At 37.5% G+C, this 22,355-nt stretch overlaps 1 protein-coding gene across 1 annotated transcript; it reads left to right on the top strand.

The window, feature by feature from the left end:
• The first annotated feature begins 397 nt into the window (after positions 1-397).
• On the top strand, positions 398-9,726 carry rpe (ribulose-5-phosphate-3-epimerase). The gene is made up of 6 exons (XM_008400867.3): positions 398-607; positions 905-984; positions 1,091-1,230; positions 4,658-4,792; positions 8,858-8,944; positions 9,034-9,726. Exons 1-6 carry the CDS (start codon positions 414-416, stop codon positions 9,154-9,156), a joined length of 759 nt encoding a protein of 252 aa, XP_008399089.1. The 5' UTR covers positions 398-413; the 3' UTR covers positions 9,157-9,726.
• The last annotated feature ends 12,629 nt before the right edge of the window (positions 9,727-22,355 follow it).

Below are 22,355 nucleotides of genomic sequence, written 5' to 3' on the forward strand. Positions count from 1 at the left end.
AATAATGTTTTGTTTCATATAGTTAAATTTATCAAGACAAGTGTTTTAAATAACTGACCAGTGTAAAACGGTGTGAATAGACAAATGGAAAAAACAAAACAAAAACGAAAGTCCATTTGTCTTTTAACATGTAATTACAAACTTTCTGCATGCACTTAAAATCTCAAATTAAAAATGAATAAACATGGTTTTTGTTGGCTAATTCTACAGGACGTATGTTGAAAAAGGCTTTATACTGAACTACAGTAACAACAACTGAAAGTTGAAGATATAATGTCTCTACATTTTTTAAAGCTTCCACCTCAAACAACCTGATTTAAGTGCTAGTTAGATTTTTTAAAAATGACATTTCCCCGTTTTAGACACGTTAATTAATTGCTTTTATTTTAAAGGTCCCAACCGGAAGCTCTACCATGTTACGCTTAGCTAGACTCGCAGCTAGCGTGCCCCGGCTGCAGGCACATCCCACCAACAGCAGGCACAGCATGGCATACAGTGCGAAGATAGGTCCGTCTATCCTGAGCAGCGACCTGTCCTGTTTGGGCAGCGAGTGTGTCCGGATGATGGAGAGCGGGGCGGACTATCTGCACCTGGACGTCATGGACGGGTCAGTTTGTCCCTGGATGCATTAGCCAGCGTGCTAACTGCTAACAGGCTAAACACAAACTGAGAGCACAAGTTGGCTAATATCAGGAAGCTAAGTTAGAATAACAAATGTCAAGTCCTGAAAACTAAGTTTTCATTATTTAACTGAAAGCATTTAAAATATCTTGTTGATTTTTTTTTTTAAGTTTTAAATCTTCTATACTGACTTAGGAGTTAAGTCTCCCTTAGTTTACAGGAACTGCTTAACTTTACACCATTGGGAGATTGCTCAACAAGCTGCTATTGTTTACCTTTAAAGGCACTTTGTCCCCAACATCACATTCGGCCACCCCATGGTGGAGTGTCTGAGGAAGACTGTAGGCCAGGATCCTTTTTTCGGTGAGAAAGGATTCATTCCAAAACATGCGACAACACATGCTCTTAATTATGAGCTGAATTAAGTCTGCTATGGCCTCTTTGCTCATTACTCTATTGACGTTTGCAGACATGCACATGATGGTGTCCCGGCCGGAGCAGTGGGTGAAGCCCATGGCTGCAGCTGGAGCCAGCCAGTACACCTTCCATTTAGAGGCCACCACCAACCCTGGAAACCTCATCAAGGAGATAAGGGAGAGTGGCATGAAAGTGAGTATTATACTAAAAAAAAAAAAAAACAGACACTACAGCTTTGTTACATGAATAATATCCTCAGTTGTGGTTTCTAACATGTTATTGTCCTTAACCGCTCACATTGGCTTTAAACTAGTTTAATTAAAATCAGTGGTACAATTCAAAAACAGAACTTTACACTGGCATACATGACATCACAGTAGGCATAACATAGTTCATCAGACTTTTTTCAATGTACCCAACTATATTTTTTCCATTGTCATTTGCATGTTATAAGTCAAATTACTCCTTCAAAAAAAAAATAATAATAATTGACCTGCATGTGACAACACTATACATTTCTGGAGAATGTGGCCATTATAAAACACACATATGAGGTTGCTGAAGAGGAATTGTGTCAACAGAATTGGCAAGATGTAACTAGAAAATTTCTGAAGAAATTTAAACGGGGCCTGCCGAAATGTGCCTGTCGGTTGGAACCCAGCGTTCTGATGCTAAAAATTAGCATTGATGCTAAAGTAAGCTACAATGTACTCAATAGTATGTGGACAGTCCCAAGCATGTTGAGTAACAGGGACTTACTCCATAAAGTATGTTAAAATTAGTGCATAAGCTAAACTTAACCAAAATGCTAATGTGGGGTATACCTATCATGTTGTCTTACATTGACTTCCTCCATTCACTGTGCTACATGGCTAATTAATAAATAAAATAGCTGAAAAACTTATTTCAGGGAAAGGCTACTGCTAATGTGGACAGTAGCGACTGCTAATGTGGGTAGTGCAAAAGTCTTAACAAGAAGAAAAAAGACACTGGTTTTAAATACTGTATACAAATGATTAAGCACACAACTTTTTTACTTTTACAAATGAGGAGTACAAACAAGATTACTATCAGAGGTGTTTTAAAGTGGCAGGGCAGTACAGGCAAGAGGCTCTATGAGCCGCTCTGGTTTGAGTGCACTACTAATGTTTGTGCTAATGTTAATGCACTGCCTTCTGAGTTTTACTTTTGCAAAAGTAAAAATCAGACGTTTACTTCGTGGCACCAAACAACACGCTCATCTCTTACCAAAAAATTAACAAGAAATATTGTTATTGTTCAAAAAACATAAGAATTCTTCTGCTACTACTTACCTTATACTATTTGCTGTTTAACAAGAATTGTGCAGTTGGTGAATTTTTCAGAGAAGGGATTTTTTTGTTTTGTTTTTCTTGGTAAATATTTTATAAAGCAGACATTCGTGGCAGTTTGTTACCAAAAAAAACAAACAAACAAAAACAAAACAAACAAACAAAAAAAACGCTTGTCTCTTAACACCAAATAAATTATTTATAATACATAAGCTCTCTTGAAATACTGCATATCTGCTTAGACTGAAGTAATTTAAAGTTGGTAAATTTTTCAAAAATAAAAATCTGATGTTTACAATGTGGTACTTGGTTACCAGAAAAGGCGCTCATCTCTTAGCAACAGATTAACAACAAATGTTATTGTTCAAAAAACATAAGATTTCTTCTGCTCTTTTGAAATACTACTTGCTATTTAACAAGAATTGTGCAGTTGTTGAATTTTTCAAAATCTTATTTATTTTTTTTTGTCATTCGTGGTAAATTATAATTTACCACGAATAAATGGTAAATTGTCTGATTTATAATTTAGCAATTATAAATCAATTTATAATTGATTTATAATTATAAATCAGACATTCAACGCAAAAGGTAAATCTGATTTATACTCCGTGGCACTTCGTTGCCAGGAAAAAACACTCATCTCTTAACACCAAATTAATTATTGTTTATATGAAATGAGTTCTTTTAAAATTCTGCAAATCTGCTTGGACACAAGTAATTTACAGATAGCAAATTTAGCAAAAGTAAAAATCAGAGATTTACTTCCTGGCACTTGGTTACCAGAAAACGCTCATCTCTTAGCAACAGATTAACAACAAATATTGTTATTGTTCAAAGAATGTAAGATTTTTTTTTCTCCACTTTTGAAATACTACTTACCTTATACTATTTTCTATTTAGCAAGAACTGTGCAGTTGTTAAGTCTTTCAGAAAAGTGAAAATGTTTTTTTTTTTGTCATTTGTGGTAAATATATTATAAAACAAAAGTAAAAGTCTGATTTATACTTCGTGGCAAGTATATATAGTTTGTTTTATAAACAAATTAATTATTGTTTATAAAACTTAAGCTCTTTTAAAATACTGCTTATCTGCTTAGACACAAAAAATGTACAGTTGGTAAATTTTTCAAAAGTAAAAATCTGATGTTTTTACTGTGTGGTAACCACGTGTCACTTGGCTATCAGAAAATGCACTCATCTCTTAGCAACAGTTGAACAACAAGTTTTGTTATTGTTAAAAAAAAAAAAAAGATTTCTTCTTCTCTTTTGAAATACTTACCTTATACTTCTTAACAAGAATTGTGCAGTTGGTGAATTTTTCAGAAAAGTGAAAATGTTTTTTTTGTCATTGGTGGTAAATATATTATAAAACATATATACTTGTCTGTACTAAGTGTCCGCCAAGGTAGCGTCTCTGTAGTTCTAACTGGAAGCTCTGCTCTCCTCTGTAGGAACTGAGTGTTTTGCCATCTCTGTTGTTCTCTACATCTCTGCCCTCCTCAGTGTTCTATTGCTATGGTAGTTAATCCTTTCTGAAAACTGTCATGTGAGAGACAGAGGGGGAAGCGTACTTGTAAAGTCTCCAGTTCTTTCCGGGAAACTACCGAGAAACTGCCGTGCTCCCCTATTAGTATTTTCCCATAAATATCCTTTATTGTGCCGCCCCCCCGTCCCCCCATGTTCACTTTACCTTTTCTCCCTCCCTGCCTTTATGGTAGTCCAATACCCTCTGTTATTAGACTGCCTCACAATGCATTTAAATGCTCTCCTATACATTGCTATGGCAGGCCCCAATTATTAAAAGATCTTCTGTGATAATTTTAAGTTAAATTGTTTTAAAATCCAAACTGGCTCCCTCCATCTGAATGACAAAAATCTGAAATCTGTCTAAACTAATTCATCTACCATAGTGTTGGCTAATGCTAGCTGATGAGATCGAGGCCTGTGTCTGTTGTAGTAGTCAGAAGATCATTCATTCATAATGAATTATTATTATAGTTTTTTCTAATCTTTATATTTTGGAAAATCTTGCAGTAGAAATGTACACTTTATTACCCAACTGTGTAATTGTCATCAGTTTTGTTAGCAGTGTTTTGATTCTAAAGTGGTTTAATATTTTTGTGGAAGAAACACAAAGAGAAAAGAAAAGGAAAAATATATATTTAGTCTCTCTCTGGTCTCAGTTCAAGTTCTGTTGTATACCGTTTTAGCAGACATCACTTATTAATTAAATGATGTATCATAAAGGCTTTCTCACCTCTCCCCAATAATAAAAAAAAATCTCTATTGTTTTGTTTGATGTTGTCATAGGTGGGCTTGGCCATAAAGCCTGGTACTACAGTGGAAGAGCTGGCACCTTGGGCCAATCAGGTCGACATGGCTCTGGTCATGACAGTGGAGCCTGGATTTGGAGGACAGAAGTTCATGGATGACATGATGCCCAAGGTAAAGGAGAGAGAAATTAATATTTTGTAAAATATTGCCAACTATTATGGTTGGTAGGTGATCCGATATTTAACTGTATACATGACAAATTATCTTGAAAATGGCTTGCTATCAGTAAATTAACTCTGGCAGTGAAACCCATTAACAATCAATTTGTTTAAGTGGATAATTCAGTGATTTAACTCTAGAAAATTTAAATACCACTATAACCACCAGGGGAGATATTTTAACTTCGTCAGAGGTTCTTGACGTATTACAAACGTAAGATTTAAAAAGGCTTTTGTTTGTTGTTGTTGTTTTATGTTTAGCTTTATTAATTTTGAATAGAATAAAAGTTAATCAACAAAAAAAAAAATGTCTGAGTCATGAGGTTAATACTACTTCAGAATTTAGATTGCAGACATATGCATAAAATGCCAGCATTTTACAGCATTCACTGAAATTACTTTATAAAAGGTATAAAATGTTGTTTTTTTGTTGTCTGTCCAGCATGTTAATCGGTGATAATGCCATGTCTGAAGCCTCCATGCAACATTTCATTTGATTCAGGGTAGACCAAAACTCTAAAATTACAATAAATAAACTAAGTAGTTGTAATTTTGTGGTTATAGGTATTTTTCCTTGACAAAACTTTTCTTATAGATACAAAAATGACCTCCACAAAACATTCGGTATTGCCCAAGATAGTGTTGGATATTCAAACTGCTCACAGCATGCAGCGAGGAGCTCCCCCTGCTCTACATTTTGTGATTTTTATGTTCATTTCCCCTGTCGTTTTGCTCCGCAGTCTTGTCTCTTTTATTTGCTTATTGCATCTTGGGAGTTTTCTGAGTTGAGCTGAAGATGTATTCAGGGTGGAATTATCCACAGAGCTCAGAGACTAATTTATTTTTGGGTCATAAAAGGTGCAGGAAGTTGCAGGAGGGGACTCATCTGTTCGCTGCCCCACCGGAATATTTCTCATCATATTTATCTTGGTCTTGTTTTTTATCCAATAGTTACTGATTAATGACTTCATTTGCTTTGAATTCCTCCTGGCAGAGCAGCCCAATTCCCCCTAATCTGAATCCTGCGCGTAGTGTTGGAGTCGTGCCAGAACTTACTTCATGTTATTTCTTTCATTTTTACCTCATAATAGAGACTGCATTAGTCAAATTGTAGCCTGTAGTTAATAACCTACTGCAATTTGCTCATGCCTATATACACTCCTGATCAAAATCTTAAGACCAGTTAAAAAACTGCAAGAATTAGCATTTTGCACTATTGGATCTTAAGAAGGATCTAAGTAGAGCTTCACAATGTTAAAAGAAGAAATCAGCATAAGAGACAAAAACGTTTGAGCGGGGAATTAATTGAAAACTGCATTTACACTCAAACATGATGTTTTCAGCTGATCAAAAGTTTAAGACAATAGCTAAAAAAAAAACCCAAACCCGTTTTGGGGTGTCAGGCGGGCATTGTGAACTGCAGCATTGTCCTGTTGAAAAACCCAATCATTACCACACAGACGAGGACCCTCAGTCATGAGGGATGCCCGCTGCAACATCTCCACATAGCCAGCTGCTGTTTGACGCCCCTGCACAACCTGAAGCTCCATTGTTCCATTGAAGGAAAACGCACCCCAAATCATGATGGCGCCCCCACCACTGTGCCATGTAGAAAACATCTCAGGTGGGATCTCCTTGTCATGCCAGTAACGTTGGAAGCCATTAGGACCATCAAGCTTAAATTTTTTCTCATCAGAGAAGACAACTTTCTTCCACCCTTCAATGTCCCATGTTTGGTGCACCCTTGCAAAGTCCAAACCGGCAATTTTGTGGCGTTGAAGAAGACGTGGCCTTTGAAGACGTTTTTTTTTTCTGAAGCCCTTCTCTCGCTACTAGTTCTGAGTGGCTGATTCTGACTGAGCAGAGTAATTATGCAGAGCAGGGAGGAGATCGATTATTTTTTTTAGAGATTATCTGTCTCATGTTGGAACAGCAAAAGTTTTAATACGTATGTAAAATGTATTTGTTTAGGTTAGATGCTGCAACTTTAAGCAGAGGTTCGGTGTGAGAGTCACTACCAGGTGGAGCAGAAGCGGCTCCGTCTGAAATATTACTACCTGTAGCGCGGAGCAGCGGTTCAACAGCGAGAGCAGAACCAGCGTCTTACATCGCAGCTCGAAGACTTAAATAATTTTGCGGGTTATTTATTTAGCTTTCTGACCGTCATGCTAATCCGGGTGAGTGTTTGTAGCTGTGCGCTGCTTTACCTGCTATCTGATCCTCCATATGTCTTTTTTACTGCAGTGAGCCTCGATGTAGCCAAACTCCGTCAAGTATGCCATTGTTTTTATGTCGTATTAGCTTCGTTGTGTTGATGTATTTTGACGTGCTTCAATTTTCCGCCACAACACGCAAACTTCCCCTTCACTCAGTGCGTTATAGTTCCACATCGCTTAGGATTTGTTGCTGCGCGTTTGCGCAGTGTGAAGGAAAGAGGAGACCAGCTGCAAAGGCAGGTTGCGAAATGAGATGCAGGTGATCGGTATCAGCAACAAGAGCCAATGATCGCCTATCACCAATCATGCACTTTTTCACGAAAATCAGCCGATTATGATCGGTGACCGATTGATCGGCACACCGCTAGGGTATGTGTATGTATATATATATACATATATATATCTGTATCTGTATTACAGTCTTCTGCGTTTCTGTGTCAGGTTGGTTTACAGGTCGTGTCAATTATTCTAATGATATATTATTCAGTCATAAACCAACTCAGCAAACATTTATTATGGTTTCCTGGGTCGTATGTGTTACAGTGTGGTTACCATAGCAACCTTCAACCGCCAGCGGGACCACTCAGGGCGTGGCATTTTTTTTTAATGGTTTCCCCCCTTGGCAGTTCTAGATTTGCAGGGTCCAAACTCCAATATCTCACAATTGTAGAATTTATGAAGAGAGCAGTTTTAGGAAAGGTCATGAAGCATTAAAATAGCATTCAATTTAAGACGGTTACTTGGAGTTAAAAACCTTTGGGGTTGTCAAATTGACTCTTGGGCAGTTCTGCTGTTAATGAAGAGCTTGCTGAGAAAAAACTTTGATGAATTTGCATTAGTGAAATCACCTGGAGGAAAAGGATATTTTAATGATTTAAGATACATTATTACATAAGCACATAAGTAGAACCTGCTGTGCAGCTCCTGTATCACCAGATTACCATCATCACTGTAAAAGCAAAAGTAGGGATTAGTCAAATTTTATAAATAAAGTCTTAATCTGAACAGTTGGAATGCTAAAACCTATGACAGCCGAAGAAATATTAATTTTCTTAGATGATCCAGACAACAGTATGTTATTGAAGTTGATGATACTGATGGAATTTGGTTATGTTTAAGCTTCAGTATATGTTCTCAGAAGCCAAAGGTTGTCCACCTTAACTTTAGATTTTGGATTAAAAATAGTTGCACTTCTTTTTGTATACATCAATAAGAAGCCACTGCCACAGCTCTGTATATGCATTTTAGTACAGTGTGAACACATATCCAGAGCTGTACATTTGTAGCTGCATATGAGCTTTGATGTGGTGTAAATTGTGATTGCTAGAAGATGAAATCATCTCCTGCGAACAGGAGTGGCTGTGACTTGCAAACATGAACAGTGGAAGATGCTTCAGATGCCCAGCACTTACTGACCAGATGGTGTTGCAGAAATGACTGAAAGTTTTGGAAGAAACTATTAGGGCTCTTAAAACTAAAGTAGTCTAATTATGTCAAATCTGTTGCAATCAACATTTTAAAAATTAATCACTTAATGCAAGTGCTTCAGTTTTAATTGCACTGGTTTAGATTGTATTAAACCACGCAGCTGCTTAAAATGTCCCACCAGTCTTCAGAACTGTTTGATTTTTAACCCTGCTCCACGGGGCCCACTGCCTTGCATGATTTTATGTGTTCCTCTTGCTGCCACACACCTGATTTAAACAAATATTTGATTAACATGCTCCTGTGGCACTTGATGGACTCCCAAGGAGTTGATCCAATCAGTTGAGCTGTGCTTTGCTTCTGTGTGTGTCACGCAGGTGAGCTGGCTGCGGAGTCAGTTTCCCTCCTTAGACATTGAAGTAGACGGAGGCGTCGGCCCCGACACTATTCACAAGTGTGCAGAGGTAAAGGATGGAGACATTGTGAATGTATTAAGAAGCTTAGAAAAAGTTTTGCAGTGTTCGTAATTTAGGCCTGTTCACCTTCGCCTCAGGCTGGAGCCAACATGATTGTGTCGGGCAGCGCCGTGATAGGCAGCGACGACCCTCGCTCTGTCATCGCGCTCCTGCGCACAGCGGTGGCCGAGGCGATCCAGAAGCGTTCCCTAGACCGCTGACGCATCGTGTTCCTGAGAGTCCGCCCGCAGGGATGGTCCACCCGCGCCTCATAACACCAACAAGCCGCAGCAGCTGCAGAAAACTACTCAACATTGGACATTTGTGGGGAGAAATGGAGGTCGAGCGGTCACGGTCAAGGCAAGGGGCTTCTGTTTTTTTTTTTTTTTTTGCCAACACCCTTCACACAATCTGTGTGACGTGATTGAAGCTGCGTCGCGCTTGTTTTAACTTCTCCTGCCAGAAGTCTGTCGACTCAAACTGAGCCCCATCTCGGCGCAGGAACTACTCCAGGACCGGAGCTAAAGTTCACACGCCAACAAACTCTGTAAGCATTCCAGAGCTCCGTCTTAAACCGAAATGACCCATGAAGCAGTTTTATTATGCCTTCACCTTAAGCGTCTATTTTTCTTTTCTAACTGAAATCATGTTTTAAAGATTCCCAAAAAGGACAAGGGGTTCGTTCTCTGTCTTGGTTGAAATCATAAGGTACTGAATGTACTACTGAAAAATGCATCCTACAAAAATGTATTCCTGAAGATTTGTTTTGCAGATTAAAACTATCAAAAGTTTGTGGGCCTACTGTAATATATTTATGTAATATACAGTCACAGCTACTTAGTTTCACTGATTTAAAAACACTCATAGTAAATTGTTACAAATTTAAGTGTTGCTTTTAATCACTTGTGCCAGTCCAGTCTTGTTCCAGTGTAAGGCTGGGTGTTGGGGGGGGGATAAAAGAATAAAAATGCAACAATGTATCTAGTAAGAAGATGAGAAAAAAAAATCTGCTTCAGTAAAATTGCGTAACGACAGTCATCCGGTCATATTTAGAAATACACTTGGAAAGAGGTCTGTCTACTAATATATAATAAATTGACAACTTCAAGTTCACAGCGGATTATGAGGAAATCTTCCCTTCTAAGATACAATTAAGGAAGGAGGAACATTTTCTTGAAAGAAGTACACAAGATGTCGGTTTCTTATTATGTAAGGTTTCCTCCCAGATGCAAATCACTGAATACCATCATGACAGCAGAAAGACCAGGGTAAAGCGATGTGTCTGTAGAAAAGGCCTCCAGGCAAAGTTTTAATTGGTTAAAGTTTAACCACAATGATTTAGGAGAGCATTGGACATACTCCACTAAAAAATGAAGATGTGCTTTGAGCTCATTGTGAAACTGGTGTTTATTAAACTTGCCACTGGATTCTTTTTGACGTATGCCACAGAGGGCTTTCTGGCTGACAATTCAGGGAAATTCAGCCTAATTTACTGAATAAGTAAAGCTTGAAAAATGAGCCTGTGGTTTACTCTTGAGTGACAGTATTGTGCGATGACTAGGGAAATTGTCCAATAACAGATCTGATCTGTACAATAATACACAGCTCTCAGCCAGTTCAGTGAAAGAGCATTTTTCTAAATCTACATATATTTTGAGTTTCTTCTGTCAGTGTTGTTCCTCGGGTAAACCATAATCGGATTTAAGGTTTATTTTTGAAAAAAATAAAATATACAAACTGGAAAATGTTAGGCTTTCAGAGACAGGAAGTGTTTAAGAAAAAAACCTTTAGGAGGTTATAGTGTTAAGAAATCTACCTAACATAACCTCAACAAACACTCCAAAATACTTTATCATGACACTAAGTTTAGTTAAGTTTTTTATTCCAAACACCGCTCCTGAAATTGTCAAACTAAAGTTTTTGATTTCATTTGGATAAATGTCAAATATTTTGCTTTGAAGTAAAATTTTACTTCTGGGTGATAAGTCAGTAAAACTAAACTTACTTGTTCATCTTGGTTTAGCTGTTAGGCTTTGTATACACTTCATCCTGATATTTAAATACATAATTTTTAGTATTTTGTTTTATAAATTCTGTGAAACCTCCTATCTGAGCGACGCTAAGAAAACGGTTTAGATAGGAGTACAACAGATTCGGTGTGGCGTTGATAATGAAAATGGTCCAAACACAAGGTAACCTGATGACATCACCATGTGGACGGAGACTTTAACTGTCCTGAGTCAGTAAAAGGGGAGAGATGATGGGAAATGATGGACTGACTGGGTAACACGGTATCAAAATCTGTGCCCACTTGGAGAAACCACTTTGGCTAAACCCAAAGTCCGAGAGCTGACCAACCCGAAGCAGCGTTTCACTCAACCGGAGGTCCGCTTGTCCCGTTTCATCCAGTGCTAACATCCAGTCCTGCTGAACTCAAAAGGCTTCCTCTTTTTGAATTTTGCCAAAAACAAATTTCCTTAGCTTCTCTCAGTTTGCAGAGAGATATTTAGAATCTAAATTATGCATTGAGTTTAGCTTCCAGATCGAAAGAGATATTAAAAGTAATCTTTAATTAGTAAAAATATTGTGAATGTTTTATCTCATTTCCCTTATTTATTTTCCTGTCAGTGGTTAGATTTTATGTTTGTGTATTATTTATGTAACTGAAATATATTGTGATTATCTAATAAGATATCTATCAATTCTATATAAAACCATATCCAGTCAAGTCATTCAATTTCAATTGATAATATATTCTCAGAAGATTTTCATCTCAGTCTTTTATATGAAGTATGTAGTTCAGAGAATTTTACCCTCCAGAAAGTCTTGCTTGATCTTTCAGACTGATGATAAAAACCCAATATATTTTATTGAATGAGGAATATATGATTTTTAATATATAAATGTAGTTAAATATTGGGTCAACAGGATCTACCATCAAATAAAGCCATTTCCTTATGATTTAATCCCTAATCTAAAAACCTAAATAGTTTTAGAAGTTCTTTTTTTTTTTTTTCCAAATCTGTGTTCATGGCTTTTCATTGTTCATACACTAGATGGCAACTTTGGACAAAAACTGATGGAAGAAAACCCTATGTGAAAAATTATGGTTAAACTGTGAGGGTTTGCTATAAATTTGTGAATATGAGCAAATGCTTTACACTCGTTTTACACTGAAGCCAAGTTTCTGTGATGCATACATAATACATCCAGACTTTCTGGAAGAAACATCATTACTAAGAGTTCAACAGAGACCTTGGACATAAAATAATCTTTTTTTTTTTTTTTTGCCATTTTCAGCAAAAAAAAATAAAAAATCAGCTCATTGCTCAAGTCCTGTGTGACCCCTTTTCTCTCAGAAACATTTGTCACTTTTTCAATCTTTTTAGATGGGTGGAATACTGAGCAGTGTCCAATCCAACTTTTTGGACAGTATGTTTTTCTTTTTATATGGATTCATTGGTTTACATACACTTAGTTGGACAATCCCTCCACTTGAAGACAGACAGACATAAAACATGTCTATTGTCTCTCTCGTCTCTGGAAGTATCCCTCCTGTCAGTGAAAATCACCCACTACATGCTTCAAACCGCAAGCAGCTCCCTCAATAATTCAGCGCATGACTTGGAGGCAATTCGCAGGCCCCCTGAAATATTGATGCCGAAAATCTGTATTTTCATTTCAAAGTCACACTTAATGGCAGATAATGCTGTCCTCCTTGCTTGTTTTATCTTTGAATGTGTGCGTTTACTTTATATGCGTACCGGTTCAAATTGAATGTGCGCGTGCAACAATAGAGTCTGAGTTTGATGCATGAATTTGTGAGCGTTGTGTGAATCTCCAGTGACAGATTTCTGCTCTAATAGATGACGACAAGCGTTTTGTGTGCTGGTGTCATCGCTGCCTTGCAAAGACAGGAAGACAATCCGTGCAGGGGGCAGCTGTCATCGCTTACACATGTTCCAGGCTACTTAACCCATGTTGCAGTCTTATTTGTTATGTGACAGGTGTTATTTCTCTCCAGATTGTCTTGAGCTGTTTTCACTTGCTGATTTGGACCACGCACTGGTCGAAAACAAAGTTTGGTCAGGAAACACTTCCTCCTCTGGCGCCATGACAACTGCATGCAGACGCTGTGTTATCGAAAATGGAAGAAATGACAGTGGATCAGAGTGTTCAAAAGATCAAACAATCTTCGGATTTTTACACTGCTTACATGTGAATCGCCTTACGTAAGTGTGTTTTTAGGGCCTTTTCTCATTTTTCTTGTACACCCGCACAAATTTAATGCATTTTATGGGGTTTTATTTCATAGGTCAACACAAGGAAATGCAACATTTTAATGATGTTCCCTGAAAGTGTGCAAAAACTTGTAGAAAAGCCACAAGTCTTTTTGGGGTATGTCTCCACCAGCAGTGACGGTACTTTGCAGTCCGGTTGGATTGAGATATCGGTAAATATATATTTTTAAGATTGCAACAGATTCAATTGAACTATTGGGCCTTTCTAACCGGGCCATTGACCTACTTTAAGGTAAATTCCAGGCCTGGTCTAGAGCTTTTTGAATAGGTTTTATTCGATAATTGCTCAGTATTCATCTTCCCTTTGATTCTGACCAGCTGTTTCCATCTTTGCTAAAGAAAAAAAAAAACAGTCCCACAATATTTTTGGCCAATTTTTTGCTGCAAATTAAAAAATTTAAACTCGCATTGGAATGATAGTATCTATGATCATCATTATTTTTTTCTTTCCACGTCTTGACACAGATTGAGATATGGTGGATTTTTTATTGAATGTGTGTTTTTCAGAGGCACTTCTCTGCCACCTGCTCTTGCAGTAGATGTAAAATGACCAGTTGCTCCCAATCAACACTCTTATCTTAATGGTAGTGGAGGTGGAAGTATTTGTAAAGTTTTTTTTATAAGTTATCTAACAGGATTTAGTATGGCTGAACTAAATCATTATTCAGCCATGCTGAATAATGCATTATTCTGTGAGAACATCAAGGAATTAGTTGCGGTGAAGGATGTTCTAGTAATCCTGAAATGATGGAGATGAAATGTTACACTTTCTACAAACATCTTAATGTGACATTTAAAAGACAATGTAATATCTAAAACAACCTGCAGATATTTTAATTTATTTCCAATCTGCAGTTCTTTGATTACTCATAAATGTAACAGAGTGGAGCATTTCAATGGCTTGTTAAAAATCATCATGCATACTATGTCTTTAGCTGTGAGTAGAGAAAAAAGTCATGGTTTCTAACTAGTTCTGGCAAGACTAGTAAAAGTTAAAATCAGAGCTTACAGGAATTAAAATTATACTCACCTTGCATGGCTGGCATCTTAAGAAAGTTTGTACTGGTGTCAGTCCATTAGTCCATTTTTATTAGTAAAATTTTTATTTATAAAAAGCTGAAAGCCATCCATCACTCTCCTTCTATTTCTGTCTGCAAAAAATAAATCTAATGCAATTTGTGTCCGTAATGTGATGGAATCGGAGAGGGTTATCAGTAAAAGTAAATACTTCTTCAAGGCAGTATATTCCTCGGCACACAGCTAAAAAAACAAAACAAAACAGGTGAAACAGGTAAACATGCTAGAAAATGTGTGTACACAAAAGCACAAAAAAATAATTCAGACAGCCGTCATGCGGTATTTTTGATTTTCAGAGGATTGCCGCGAGGGAGCATCTCTGTTTCAAACGGAGGTGTGTGCCGTTTTTTTAAAGTCAGTACCAGAGGGTATTCAAGCACACAGCGACGCAGGTCAGATCACTGAACAGCCAGTCTTAATGGACTGCATGGTTGACTCATCATGACAGAGAGCTGCTTTATGCCCGGTTTGAGCAGAGATGAAACACATATCAAGAAATTTTACCCCAGGCCCTCAAGCATGAAGAAACCACAGTTTGTTTTCAAATTCATAACGATGAGGCAAGCAGAGGCTTAAAGAACTCTGGACGTCTTGCTGAGGTCAATATTACCTGATAACAAGTGGGACCAGCACGATTTATTTTGCAGCTTGAAAAAATGAAAATCTAGCATAGAAACAAAATTGATGGCTTACAAATTTTAAGTGAGTCCAAAAACCCCTCTAGGAGGTATAGCTCACCACTGTCAAACCAGCTACTCTTGCAAATTTTTACGTTTCTTGCAACTTTACTGAAATAGTCAATGAGAGTTCACACCTGAACTAGACTAACAAGTCCTGAGGACCAAATCAAAGTTAAAACAAACTTTTCTCAACTCAAAAGGCAGAACTCAAGTTGCTTTTGTTGTTCACATTTTACTGGTGAGCAACGGACACATTCAAATACATTTAAATATCGTCAGTGAAGACTGACAGGAGAAGACTTTTGTGAAATCAACATGCACAGGACGAAGATTTTGCAGTGGCCCTCTGACCAAAACATGATTTGGTATCAGTGGATAAATATCTTAAAAGTTGTATGTTCTAGAAGGTTTGAGAATCTCTCATACTAATGCAGAAATTAACAACAACAACAAAAAAAAGCACCACACTTTTGTATATCCATGAGGGTGGAGCTGTGTAATTTGATGGGGAGTTTCACCACAGTGAATCCATATCTTGCACATAATTAGATCTTTCAAAAGATGCATGTCAGTAAATTGGAATATAATTGAAAAGTTACTTCACTTCAATAAGTCCATTCAAAAAGAGAAACTTTTTTTCCCCCCTTTTGATGATTAAGGCTTGCAGCATATGAAAACCGAAAGCTAATTTCTCTGAATATTATATAAAATCACTTCTTTTATCTCCGACACAATCCCCGGGAAGAGCTGACACTTGTCCAGCAGACAATCTTTAACACCCTCCACTGCCAAACAAGCTGGCTTTTCACAGAGAGCTGTATACAAGCATATTAAGAAAAAAGGTGTGTTAGAAAATGAGCTCAAAAGCAGAAGGAATAAAATAAGCTTTGAGAGGATTGTGAAGCAAAGCACATTAAAGAGCCGGGGGGGATATTTGGAATCTGTGGACTGCAGCCAGGATCAGGGCTTGCAGAGCTACTAAACGCACATGCAGGTCATGGGAAACCCTGTTTTTCTTCAGCCACTCCTGAACTGTAGAGATCAAAAATTACTTGCAGAGGCCAAAGAGAAAAAAATGACTGGACTCCTGATCAGTGGCTAGATAAAATTCACCCTTAAGGTAGATTTCTGAGTCTGGAGAATCACAGAATCCAAGTTGTCTGAGGTCCCAAAAAGTTTTCCACAGACAGTGATGACTTGGGGAGCAACGTCATCTGCTGGTGTTCGTCCGCTGTGTTTTCTGACGTCCAATCTTAGCCCAGCTGTCTACCAGGAAATTGAAATTTGTTTTCAAACTTTGATGAATTCTAACTTCTAATTCAATTATCATTACATCACTTTGCTTGATTCTTGACTGACCTGAACTCTTTGGAGTATTGTCAAAAGGACGACACAAGGCCCACCGATGCAACCTGAAGATCATTGTTAAAGCAACCTGGGCTTCTGTTACGTTTTAACAGAGCCACATGCTGACTGTAAAATGGACTGAACCTATATTGTGCTTTTCCAGTCATACTGGCCACTCAAAGCACTTTACAGCTTTTCACATGTTTACACACTGATAATTCACAGATCAGTAGTCAATTGGAGATTGAGTGCTTTGTCCAGTGGCCCAATGATTTGTGACTGGAGGAAGCTGGAATCAAACCTACAAACATCCAATTGCAAGACAACTACTCTTCCCATTCATCCACACCGACTCTTGTTTTCATGTATTATTCTCTTTTTTTGTGAATTTGAATTTTGGGTCTTCATTGGCTGTCAATCGATAGTCATCAAAATGAATTAAAAGCAGAAATTAACACTTAAAATCTATCCTTGTCATGCGTGCAGTGAATGCACAGAGAATATGGCTTGCAGTTTTTAAACTGAATTACAGACAAAAAAAAAAAAAAAAATATATATATATATATAGATGAAGTTCCAGTCAATGGAGATGCAGCTACAGATGGTATATTTTGTGTTCAGACTAACCTAACTCATCAAAATCTTCTATCAAAAGCTTGACAGCAAAACGTCTGAAATTGTGCAGCTTCAGAACAACAATGCTACTTTGATGTTTTATTCATAGAGAACAGTTAGATAATACTAGCAACATCATTGGAATGTGTAGATTTAGATTGTTTCCCCCTAATTTGATCCTTAAAGAAGTAAAAAGAAATATATGAACAAAAAAAAATTATTTCATAAAATAAGCAGCAATAAAGTAAGAGTGGAAGAGGGAATTAGCAAGCATATGGTATTTATTTGTGTTCATAAAGCCGACAGATGAAAACATAAGTAGTTCTCCTTTATGTGTCTTTGCAGTCATATTTTAAAACAAATTTATGTAACATGTTTCAGTTGATCCCATTTGGAAACAAGGCCATCTTTGAATTGCTCTGCTACTCGAGCTAGAATTTTAACCTGGGATGCCCAAACATGTGCTGTATAGCACAAGCTGTCAGATCCCAAAAATGTTTAAAGAACCTGCCTCTCACTGGGGAACGTGTATTGTTTTTGTCTCTCTTTCTCTTCTCTTCTTCTTCACTCTCTCCTGCCATTTATTTTGTCGAGTTTATTCCCCGCTGCATTCTCTTTGCCTCAGTGACGCTTCCTTTCCTCCTTTCTGGGATGGTAATATAGCAGGATTAAATCTTTCCGCTTATGTACTCATTCTTAGCACTAAAAGCACACAAGAGAAGCTGTTTTCCATGTTCCTGTTGATTGGTAATTACTCTGGGCCCCCCCTAGGAAAACAAAGCACTCACTGTTGTTATGAAGAAAGGCCTCATCTGATCGTTTTCATTGTCTTATTAACAATTAAAAATAAATTGCGAAGATAATATTACAGAAAATCTTTTTCATTTGCCCTGAAGTGAGATGGACTGCAGTAAAGTACAGATGGTGTATGCGGTGGGCAACAGTAGTTGAAGCTTTGTGGGGTAGGAGGGTACCGGGACTGGGGTGATGAGGAGGTGGGTTGAGAGGAAGCCTGATCAGCCGAGCTGCCTCCCGTTTCTGTTGACTTAAATAAGAAATGCTGAAAGGCACACTGAGCTGCTTATATTATGAGCTTACTGTGTCATTTCTGGAGGGTTTGCCTTTACTAAAGTTATTATAGCAGCAGCAAACAGTCTGGGCTGGGGTGGATTAAGGCAAATGAAAGATTGGGCTCAGTCTCTTTTAAACAGACAGTGTATCAAAAACTAGTCAAAAAATAAAGTCAAACTTGAAACCTTGTTGATCACAGGGGCATCGTTTTAAGCCTAAGAACAGCTGATTCTGATGGATGCCTGGTTAGCGTTTTATAAGATGAACCATGTTTATCATTTATTCAAGTCATACCAAACATTTCCCAGAAAATGTAGACATATATAATGTTGGTTAGAACCTAATATGCAGTTACATAAAGGACAATGTCGTTTTGTTTTTGATATTTATGTTCCATTTGATCCTTGGTTCCGCTCTTGCATTCAGAAGTGCCTTAAATCTTTGCGGCACATATTCAACAAGGCCACAGAAACATTTCAGATGTTCGGTCCACATTGATGTGATGGCATTAAACGATGGCATCAGATTTGTAGGTGGCGCATCCCTGATGAAGGTCTCCTGTTCTGCTAGACTCCAAGGTTTTCTATTGAATTGAGATCTGATGAATAAAGGTTCAATCTCACTTTCGGATAAATTTCTTTAATTCATTGCATTATTTTGCTTAAAAATGCCTCACTGCTGGCCGCCTTTGGTCAAATGGTGACTTTGGCAAGTGTCTCTTGGAGAAATGTCAGTGTTTCTTTGCCCACGATGCTGGAATTTTCCAAAACGTGTCAGGGGCGTGGTTATGCTTTCACTTGGGGGGTTAGTTAGACTTTAAACTCATGTTGCCTTTTTTTGTCATCTACTTCTGCTCATTGTATACTTTCTCTTTTTTGGACCGTTGTCTGTAAACCAAATACGTAGTCAGGTGAAAAAATCCCAGTAGATCAATAATTTTTGAGATACAGACAACCGTGGCACCGACAGCCATCACTGAAGTTCCCTTTCTTTTCATTCTTATGCTCAGTTTGAACTTCAGCAAGTTATCTATATCACTCTAGATGCCCAAATCTATTGAGCTGCTGCCATGCAATTGACTGGTTCGGAATTTGTGTTAACAAGATTTAAGCTGTACTTAAATCTGGTGAGTGTTTGCATCTAAAACAGCCAGGAGTACCCAAAACCAGTCCTTGGGAGCTTTTAGATGCATCCCTTTGTCAAAACAGGTAAAGATGCTGTGCTTAGAGATTAGTGAGGATTCTACGTTCGACTCCAAGATCCCTCAAGATCAGTGCATGAATCTGTACTTTTTGATACCTGATTGAAGTAAAATCCTCTTTTGTTCAACAAAACAGAATCTTTTCCTGGGGCATTTTCACAATGCCAAGGTGTGGCATTCATATACAGTTTTGTTCAAAACTGTATATGAACAAAACTTATAAGCTTTTTAATCTTACTGCTTTGGTTTCGCGGTCATAAAATCCAGTGATTTTGTTTTAGCTCCTTCCAAATAAGACTCAACTGTACAGGCGACTGGGTGTACGGCTGTTAAAATCTCTGACAGCTCATCAAAACAAGCAAAACAATACATTGTATTTAGTTGCGTCAGGCATATGTCGATGCTGATATTGATCATCGACATATGCCTTAATAGAGACCCTTTTTTCATGTATGGGATTGTTATTATTGAAAGGAATGATACTCACAAGTTTATAAAAGATCAAAAGGCAGCAAAAATGTCTAGCAAACTCTGGTCAACATACTTAAGTAGTTAGTTTAAACAACATGGGACAGTAAATGACTTGTCTTTGTCTATCCACAGTCCAATGGAGCGTAGGAAATGAAGACAAAGATGGAGTCAGACATTCAAAACTGAGAAGATGACACATTCCAGAGTCACCCTCTGCATCTGTGTCACGTTGTTTTTCCTCCATTATCCCATCCCTCTAGGAAACTAGCTCTGAGTCTCGAGGCAATACTTCTTAATGAGAAAAGGGAACATGAGCACAGATTCTTATTTCCTTTCATCTTTGAAGGAAATGTTAAACCCATTTTGAGAAATCTACACATCTTTCAAACTTTTTGACACTTAAATGGGATGTTTTAAAAATGTAGAGAAAAACCCTAACAACTACCTTGTTCAAACTCACCACGCATCGCAAACACACAGTTGATTGTTCTTACGTTGTGTTACTTTACAACTAAAAACATTTCTCTATAGGCAGAAAGCAAGACATGTTTATTCACGTATTTATTTATCTATTTTACCAATGGCAGCTATTTGACACTGCTGAACAAATGAATCCCCATGCCATGATGCCGTCACTCATGTTTCACTGTGGGGATAGTTTGCACACAAAGCATTTTACAAGCATGCTAAAAATAGCATTTTCATTCACATGTTTGGTGTATGACTTACATGGTTGTGATAAATTTAAGCAAGGCTTTTACTGTCTTTTCTTTCTTTTTTAACACAAATTTTTCTCTGCTACTTTTTCGTCAAAACCACTGAAAAACTTAGTTGATGGAATAAGGGCTAAAGTGGAAACACCTCAAAGAAATGAGGAAAAGGTTGATCACAGCTGTTGATATGAAGCTGGTTTCAGGGTTTATCAAAGTAAAGTTAAAATTAAAGCTAGAATTTAATCTATTGTTAAATGTATTTATTTTTTAAATTTCTATCTTAAACTCATTACATTAATGTCTCGCGGTTCTAAAAGCATAAAATTACAGTTTAAGTACATGATTCAATTTACTGAATCATGATGACAAACTACAAGCAATTTGAACAAAAAAAAATCTACTGGTGTCAAAGAGATTTCACCAATGCGGAGAGATGACAAAACAAATAAAACAATAAATGCCTAGGGCCGTCAATTAGCAAATCTCCAGGCTCTTTCTGACCCTCAGAGATTTGAGAGACTAAATGCCGACGTCCCAGCAGGAAACATGAGGAAACCTTTGCGTCAGTTTATTCCGTGTTAGGCAGAACTAGTGGAAACACACAAAATATGTTGATTAAATATGGATGGGTTGAGAATATTTCACTGTGCATGTTTGTTAAAATTTATCATATTTTCAATTCACCACAAAGAATGTGTGACCCTCTGCTTTTTTGTCGCTGTGGATTATTTTTGTTACTGAAAGTCATTTCAATTTTAAAGCAACTAGCCAGAGTTTTCTGTAAAATCAATTCAACTTACCTCAGATATATATAGTTTGTCACCTATCAAACATGTCATGATAACTGCCTTGTTTACTTTTTTTATGTCAATTGTTAAGTCTAGACAAAATCCCAAAGACAATATTCCTCATGTATAAGCCTCTAATGACCTCACAAAAGGCACGTAGCAACTGGCTGTAGATTTATTTATTTATTTTTAATATGTAGAATAATATTTTTCTATTTCCGTCTTCATTATTTGCATATTTTAATCATATTGCCACAATAATTAGGTGTATTAATGTTCCATACAGATTTAGCCAATCATCTGAGTCACGTGAGAATACTGTATGGGCTGCTTTTTTAAGTTGCAAGAATAAACAGATGGAAATTTTTAGAAATGCAAGCAGAAAACCACACTTACTTATTTTATGTCTGGGGGGAAAAAAGGCACAAAAACCAAACAAATGAATAAAAAGCAATATGAACTGATTTCTTCCAGTTAATCGTCACAATTTTGCTTCAGATTCACCATGCATTGCACTACCCATTGGGAGACACTGGAGTCAAACTTTGGCTCAAACGCATAAAGCTGAACTTAAATCCAACTCAAATTCCTTAGCTTTGTATGAAAATCCACAGAAAAGCATTAGCAGTTTTCCTTTTCCTTCAGTGCGCTGTTTAAAACCTTATTACTTTCTGAAATTACGCAGTGAAAATTCTCGATTCTTTATATTCTCTAATAAAATATACAACAGGACAGTATCTTTAACTAACAAACGCTTCACTACACGTACTATATCGATTGCATTTTCCGACATAATCTGCAAGGATGGCACGGCAGAAGCGATTACTCTCCGCCGCTGTTACGTCCTCGCCAAATTGTAGGGCCATTTCTCGCAGAACAGTTTGTCTTTAATCATCACCGGAGAACCTTGGGTATTGCTTGAAACATGTACATTACGATTTATTTATCAGGAGTGCTTCTCTGTGTTTTGACTCAGCCTTACATCACTCAGTGAGTCACTCCCGCACAAAGCGGTGTGGTATCATACTGTGGGTAGTGCAACAAGCTGTGCACACAGGCCTCAACCAGCAGTCACACTTCACTTGCTGATAATTTTGCCGCTCTGCCTCGTGCATCTCTAAGAACAAAGCAGCCCATCTGTCTCGCTGACGTGCAA

The sequence above is a fragment of the Poecilia reticulata genome, chromosome 2, assembly GCF_904066995.2.
Source record: "Poecilia reticulata chromosome 2, P_reticulata-male-v2, whole genome shotgun sequence".
Taxonomy (NCBI): Eukaryota; Metazoa; Chordata; class Actinopteri; order Cyprinodontiformes; family Poeciliidae; genus Poecilia; species Poecilia reticulata.

Bases quoted from the DNA above. Each gene is read 5' to 3' on its own strand.
- rpe (XM_008400867.3), top strand. From the start codon at position 414: ATGTTACGCTTAGCTAGACTCGCAGCTAGCGTGCCCCGGCTGCAGGCA. The intron at 985-1,090 runs GTGAGAAAGGAT...TGACGTTTGCAG, and splicing joins AGGCCAGGATCCTTTTTTCG to ACATGCACATGATGGTGTCC. The intron at 4,793-8,857 runs GTAAAGGAGAGA...TGTGTCACGCAG, and splicing joins TGGATGACATGATGCCCAAG to GTGAGCTGGCTGCGGAGTCA.